At 35.7% G+C, this 7,510-nt stretch overlaps 1 protein-coding gene across 1 annotated transcript in view; it reads left to right on the top strand.

Moving 5' to 3' along the window:
• The window catches only part of LOC109540916 (homeobox protein Hox-A4), a 13,871-nt gene extending 6,361 nt beyond the window's left edge, over positions 1–7,510 (top strand). The window contains exon 4 of the mRNA XM_019909457.2: positions 6,566–7,510. Within this exon, the coding sequence (XP_019765016.1) occupies positions 6,566–6,955 (390 nt within the window). The 3' untranslated portion in view covers positions 6,956–7,510. The remainder of the gene's footprint in view (positions 1–6,565) is intronic.

Raw genomic sequence — 7,510 nt, 5'->3', positions numbered from 1 at the left:
AATTTCCAGCGGCAATTTATAGGAGACAGATGGAAGCAATGTCAATTGAACGTTGCTAAAATAAATATTGAACGGTTATAGGCATCCTAGTGATTTTTTTTCATTAAATAGCCCTTTTACCATATCAAACTTGCAATAAAGCATGCAACACATATTAAAGCCAACTTTAATGAAACTTTTGTTGAAATGGAAACTGTTCTGTTCGGTCTGTAGTTTCTGCGATTTTGTTTTTGGCAAAACATTTGTCGTGGCCAGAGGCAATTGATCTAGTGCCAATTTGAGGTAAAACTTTGATCTGCTCCAGCTTGAGGTACTGCGGTAGGAAGCATTTTGCAATACTCAAATTTATTGAATTTCCAGCGGCAATTTATAGGAGACAGATGGAAGCAATGTCAATTGAACGTTGCTAAAATAAATATTGAACGGTTATAGGCATCCAGAGCAAAGCATATCTCGCTGTTGTCAGTTGAGTGGTTCACGTCAAACGTAATTAGGCGTTTCCGGTTGAGTCGTCATTAAGCGTTTGAAATTCAATCATCCTGCTTTATTTTGGTTTGGCCCATACAGGATCGCTTGTGCTTGTTTACCTCTCGGCTCGTTCCAATCAATTTAGGGCATCAATCTCCTCTTCGTGTTATGTTTGAATGACTTTGATGAGTATTTCATGGACCTAAGGAAGAACTGCCGTAGCTGGTTTGATCACGCTTGACTGAAAACTTTGCTGCTCTGGCGAATTCTCTATTAAGTGTTTGATGCGACTCGAACACCTGTGATGTAAATAATGTTAAATGGATCAAATTCATTTAACCAAACAGATTATTATTGTTATTATTGCAAATTTAGCTCGAGGCTCCAGGCTTGACTAACAAAGTTGGTATTATATGTCCGTAGTTTACATCCCTCGATTTGCCTGGCTAAGAGCAGAAAATATAAACAGAACCATACAGTCGAACAATTAGAATTAGCAGAAACGCTTAGCTGCTATTACAATGGGTATTGATCGCCTAAACGATAATGGGGAGGAGAGGGCGAACACTGACATAATTTGTGATTTGTTGCCGATGCCACGAGTATACAGATTTACAGGAGCTGCATCAAAACATAATCAATATAATCACAATATATGCCAAGTGGATGATGAAATCACTTGCATGAGCGGATTAATCAGTCACAGTACATCAAGTATGCTAAGCTCTTAATAGCCTTAGAACTAAACATTTTCGAATTAACAAAAAATTCCCTTCAGTTTGATCGGGAACATTTATTCCAAACCCGAAGTCCAGATTTAAGCATTTTTGTTTCAGTTTACAAATCTTCTAAGTGATTGACTTGTAGGTCCATACTAGCGTTAATTAATTAGACCCTGTTAGGTTTCCGCCATGCTATTTTGCGAGTAGGTGTTTGCTTTATCAACAGGAAAGTAATTCTGGGAGCTTTGGGTCTGCCGGCTCTTTGCCCTTTTCGATTCTGTGCACAACAGAATCCCACATTAAGGCTACGGACTTAATTATTCCCTTTTTATTTCCAAATATAAACTGAGCTTCTTAGTAATAACCTAAGCCACAAAAAAGTTCAGGAAAACAACGTGCCGTTCTCTTAGGGTCGGGCATTATCAAAAGCAATTTGTTGGCTGATGTACTTGAGTATCACAGTCGCAGCTAATCATTTTTTATAAGTTTCAAAAAGCGATCTTTATAAGTAATAGGTTTTTAAATTTTATATAAGTGTGTTCAAAAATCACGTATCACAGCAGCAGTATGACTTGAACAGAGGTTGAGTTAACTATTTTCCTGAATTCATGTACATACAGGGTTATCCATTATATGCTTGGGAAAGTAAAGTAAAAACAAACACAACAAATATTCAGATGGAGACGAAAGTTTTAATTCAATATAAAGATTAAACCTTGCAATTATACGTGAAAAACAATATCATTTAAATGTCCTCCACGGGACCTCGTACAGGCCTCCAAGCCTATTGAGGTAATTTTGAATTACTTTTCGGCACAATACCTGCAATATCTCGATCATAACTTCACGGATATTGGCTTGTAGTTTGCTGAAGAGTTTGAGGATGGTTGGCGTAAACACGATCTTTTGCATAGCCCCACAAAAAGAAATCTAACGGTCTTAAGTCGCAGGATATTGCGGGCCAATTGACATCACTCAATCTCGAAATTACGCGTCCTGCAAATTTCTCTTGCAATAGGGCTCTAACTGCCAGTGTTGTGTGACTCTTGCCCCTTTTTCCAGATCATAATCTTCAATTTCTCTCCAAAAATAATCGGTTAACACGCGTTCATAGCGCTCAGAATTGACTGTTATGGCTCTTCCTTGATCGTTTTCAAAAAAATACGGGCCAATAAGACCACCGGACCATAATTCACACCATATGGTCACTTTTTCAGGATGCAAAAGCCTTTCCGCGATCACCTGAGGATTTTGAGAGCTCCGTATACGGCTGTTCTGTTTATTCACGTAACCACCGAGCGAAAAAGCCTCATCGCTGAAGAAAATTCGGTTCGAATAATCATCATCATCAACGGCTTGTTGTTCAGTCACCCAATTTGCGTATGTTCTGCGTTGCCCTTCGCATTGAGGCTTAAGTTCTTCAGTCAGTTGGACTTTGTACGGATGGAGATTCAAATCCAATTGCAAAATTCGCCACAATGAGCCGTAAGACAAGCCCAAATGTTGAGCACGTCGGAAAATCGACGAATTCGGGTCTTCCTCTACACTTTGAACAACAACATCGATATTTTCAGCTGAACGAATGTTGCGATGATGCAAAGGCCTTACAATATCAGTAACCGATCCAGCCTCTTCAACTTTTTCCACTGTGTTCTAAATTGTTTGCTTTGTGGGTCGATTATGTCGACCGTAATCTGCTCGTAAAGCCTTAAACGTTGATACAGCAGAATCACCATTTTTATAGCAACATTTAATAATTTTTACGCGTTCTTCGACAGTTAAACGATCCATATTCCAAAATGGCAAACCTTCAACTAAAACAAAAACGCTTCGGATGAGGTTTACCTTTGACAGATATGAAATAGCAAGGTTTTACTTTCCCAACCTCGAATTGGATAACCCGTTATTACTCAGTAAACTTTGATGGTTAAAAAACTGACTGCTACTTTTTCCTCCTTTTTGGCCAAAATTGCAAAAACTGCTCCATTGTTGTCGCTGTAAAACTGCAATCCGTCAACTATACATCAGGATGTTTAAAAAAGACACTGCAATATTTAAGGGCGTGATTTCTTAGGTCATTTTATCAGAAAAAGCTCCCATAAACATAAGTCCGAAAGGGCACAGTTTCAGGGTGTTACAATTTTAGTTTCTTTTAATGGGGCCAATGTATTGTAGAAATTTTGTATTTGGGGTTTTTTAAATTATAAATTTTACATTTATATTAATTTAGCTCTAACTTGTAGGAGGCACCATGAACTTCACTTTTTAGAAGTAAACATTCAGCTTTTTTACGGTGAAAAAGTGAAAAAATCGGCCGCTTCTTTCAGCTTCTTGTTGGCCAAAATAAAATAAACTGGTCCAGTGTCTGAATATTTTACAAATATGTAGTTCACATTTGTTCTCCCTGTCTTTCTTGATGTCTCCACGTGTGGACTCTTTAACAGAAACGCACCAAGATGTGTTGAAAATTAAAAGGGATAATTTGTTTTCAGGTTTAAATACCTGGAAAAATTCAAATAAAGCGTTTCAAAAAATTTGCTTCTGTTGATCGGTTTTTCATGGTGATCATTATTGATATAACGATAGGAGCATTAAAGTAACGTTAAAATTGAAAGTTTATGTGTACCCCACTGTGCAACGAGGTAACTTTTCTATGACCTCAGCCCCCCACCAGATCAAAATCTTGTTCGCCACTGGTCGTCGTGTTTATTTTAAAAAATTAGCCAACTTACAAATTTACGTTCCACGCAAAAGCGTGCAGCAATTTTTCTTGGAAATACTATGTGCGAAATATAATATCGTTCAACGTCAGAAATGCCTATAGTAAAATTTCAATATAATTCTAAAATGTTTTATATTTTGATTGTCTTTCAACTGGAAATTACTGTATTTTTGCAGGGTGGTATTCAAGTTTTTCTTTCCATTGCCAGTTTGTCTGTTGTAAGTCACACATAATTAAATTTTGATAAAATATCTTCCGCCGCATGAATTCCAAACAAACCATTTAAAAAGCAAAATTGTTATTGACATGATTTAAACATTTACAGAAGAGCAATCGATTGAAATTCACAGGGCAAAATAAATTGAATAATTAATTATGTATGTTTTTGGGGTTGGTGTATTATATGGTCTATGAAGTAAATATTCAAATATGGAGAAGTGCCAGTGTATTGTTTAAATAATTACTAGTATTAATATTCATTATATGTAAAAGTAATCTACTGGGCTTAATAAAATAATGCTCGGCTAATTTATTCGATATACAAAATGTTATAAATTACTTTATAATTTAAAACTAATTGCCAAAAAAATATTTTATCCCGCCAGTGTTAATTATCTACTTTTGAATCCAACGTGATTTGCCAGTGCAGATCATTGAAACCAAATAACCAAACCCGAGGTATAAATTTGGGATTATTATTGGCGGCATGTCAACTTCCCTCATCATTTGCATTCCAATCGAATATTAGATTAACCACTAACCGCCCTTCGGATATTCAGGTAGCTAAGCAGTTTGGACATTCTTTGCAATTAACATCGGGTGCCAAATGCATAATGAGTTTCATCCAAAACAGCAAATGAGCACATCATCATATTATAGATACTCTTTTTTATGTAGCTGACCAATAACACTTTTGACCAAATAGGTTTTCATTACCTAATTTCCTAATAATAAACCCTTCAGTAGCACTAAGTGGTCATTAGCAGATAGGTCAATAAAGCTTTTAAGGAAATTGCTACATAAAAACAACAAATTAAGACAACAATAGCGCATGTATCCATAAATTGGAATGGTAGGTAATAGGTCGGCATTATAATTAGCACGACTGGAGTATTAAACGGCAACGGGGTTGTAATTAATCAATAGCACATCGAGGAGCAGCAGGGTCGGATTTCCATCCCCATCACTCCGTGTTTGCACGGGTGTTCGCATTATAGAAATTTCACATATTTACTTGAAATATTGCATTGTTGGGCAAGCTTTTACGCACAACTCTCAATACTATTTTCTTTTAAATGCATCCAATACCCATAGCAAGTAAGTGAAGTTCCTTCCGCAGGTGGCAAAGTCAAAGTGGAGGGAAAATGATCGTTTTCAGTCTGATTTTCCGCACAATCTGCAGGCGGTCGTAAAAGCAGACTTAAGAAATGATGTTTATGGGCGATTAATCGAAACCCATGCTTAAATCGTTTATATTTGTAACTTCTCACAACTTTACGCGTATTTTAATCAGGACTTACAATTTTGGCAGCTAGCACATATGTTCACTACATCATCTGAAAAAACCATCAATTAAGAAAACATTCACAAACTTGTTTTCGCGTGTTAAATCCGCCTCTGTTCTTGATGCGTTTTTGGAGTCATGTACTTCCACCTTGTCAGAAGGGAACTTATTTTGCTTTTACCCTGTGTTATATTGGGGCTATTAAAACCGTGGGGATGAGCTGCAAATAATTGTGCCCGATTTGATAGCAGAATGAGTTATTTTCAAATAAAATATACGAACATTATTTTTACTTTATCCTAAATATTTTTTTATGCACAAACCTAGACTAATCAACAATTAATAATGTTGAATTTTTGCGTTTTTGTACTAATGTATCTAGAAGTCTACCTTGTCAGAAAGACCCTAAACTCGTTTTGATTTTACACCATGTTTTATTGGAGCTATTAAACGGTGGGGATGAGCTGCAAATGCTTGTGTTCAATTTGATATCAAAAGGATCGTTAAAGTGTTCATAGTAAAAACATTTCCACATGAAATATAAATCCGGGCAATAACGTAAAGCTTAATGCAATATTTAATATTGAATATGCTTCGTACCTGGGAGTTTAACTAACTAGTTGAAATTAATAGAGTACTTTTCCTCTTTAATGTTTATCTGTGGTTTCAAATTTAAGCAGTTTCAACAGAGCTTTTGTTTGAGCAGCCTCATCATTAACAAGTACCTACATTTCAAATTTTAAACAACAATAAATGTATAAAAACATCTGAATCCGGTATTAAATGTCTAGTTTTCGAATAATATTCCCACGACATGGAATTAATAAAATAACTAGGAGGTCATTGCCAGTAGTAAATAATATCAGGTTCATAATCTACAGTTTCCAGAAATTCCGGCAACAGCAAAGCACACACAAACTATTCTATGGAAAATGAAACTGAAAACCTTATAAAGCGCTAATTTTTTCCAGTCATTAAAGATTATGCAGCATTACTTTGGATGTAGCACTTTTTAAATAATTAGAATTAAACGTTTCATGATTAAAATTATCGCTTGATATGGTACATGTTAAGGTCAAAGTTAAAGTACAGCTACAGTTACCGGTTTGGATAACCAGCAGGATTTTGATTGAAACTGATTTGTTTCAGGTTAAAATATGGTTTCAAAATCGTCGGACAAAATGGAAAAAAATCGATAATATATCAAATGCGGAAGCTGCAGAACACAAAACAGTTGGATCGAAAGCGGAAGATAGCCGTAGCAGCCAAACGCATCAAAGATCCAGTGGCAATAGTCACAGTCAAAGTTCAAATTCAAGCATTGAAAGTGATTCTAAAGGATCAGCGATTTCTTCAGCTGTTGCAGAACATCACTCACAACCAACTTTTAAGGACATTTTGCAAGACTTTTCATCCGAACCGGGTCTGGAAGGGATTGCGAGTAACGAAGATAAATTTGACAAACAAATCGATGATGCCAAAGATGTTCTCTTAAATTTAAGTTTTAGCGGTTCGGAAGCTTCTCAGCCTCTTATGTAATTTTGTCGACCTGGGTCAGTCATTTGGTAATAAAGAGTTATATCAGCGAGTTGCTGGTTATTGGCTGATCAGTGATTATTTCCTTAATGTACATAGAAACCCTCTAAAACTTGCTGTGAATAAAATTAATTGAAGCATAGGTATACTTTTTACCAAAAATAACTAGACTTTTAGTCTGAAACAGGGTGTAGTTAAGCTTATGACTTATATTTATTTCAGTTGTATAAACGCACGAAAAAATCGCAGCCGTAGTGATGGATTTAGTAATTACCCTATACCGAGTATGCAACAGCCAATTTAAATCAGAACCTTAAGCATCCAGAATATTTTATATCGAAAGGAGTATTTTTCCTGCATCTACATTCACTTTCCTCTTTCTGCCAACTTGAATTGGCAGAATTTAGTTACGCCAGTCAATCAGTTTAAACCGAAATTGTTGAAAAAATATTCCTTTTGCAGTAATATTAATTAATTTTATATTTGATCGTGATGTAATGTGTTTCAAGTATCGTGTTTAGTGTTATTTCGCAATATACAGATATTTTAATACTATAA

The sequence above is a fragment of the Dendroctonus ponderosae genome, unplaced genomic scaffold (assembly GCF_020466585.1).
Source record: "Dendroctonus ponderosae isolate FM_Combo_2020 unplaced genomic scaffold, Dpon_F_20191213v2 Dpon_F_20191213_1, whole genome shotgun sequence".
Taxonomy (NCBI): domain Eukaryota; kingdom Metazoa; phylum Arthropoda; class Insecta; order Coleoptera; family Curculionidae; genus Dendroctonus; species Dendroctonus ponderosae.
This window is presented reverse-complemented; position numbering and strand designations above follow the sequence as displayed.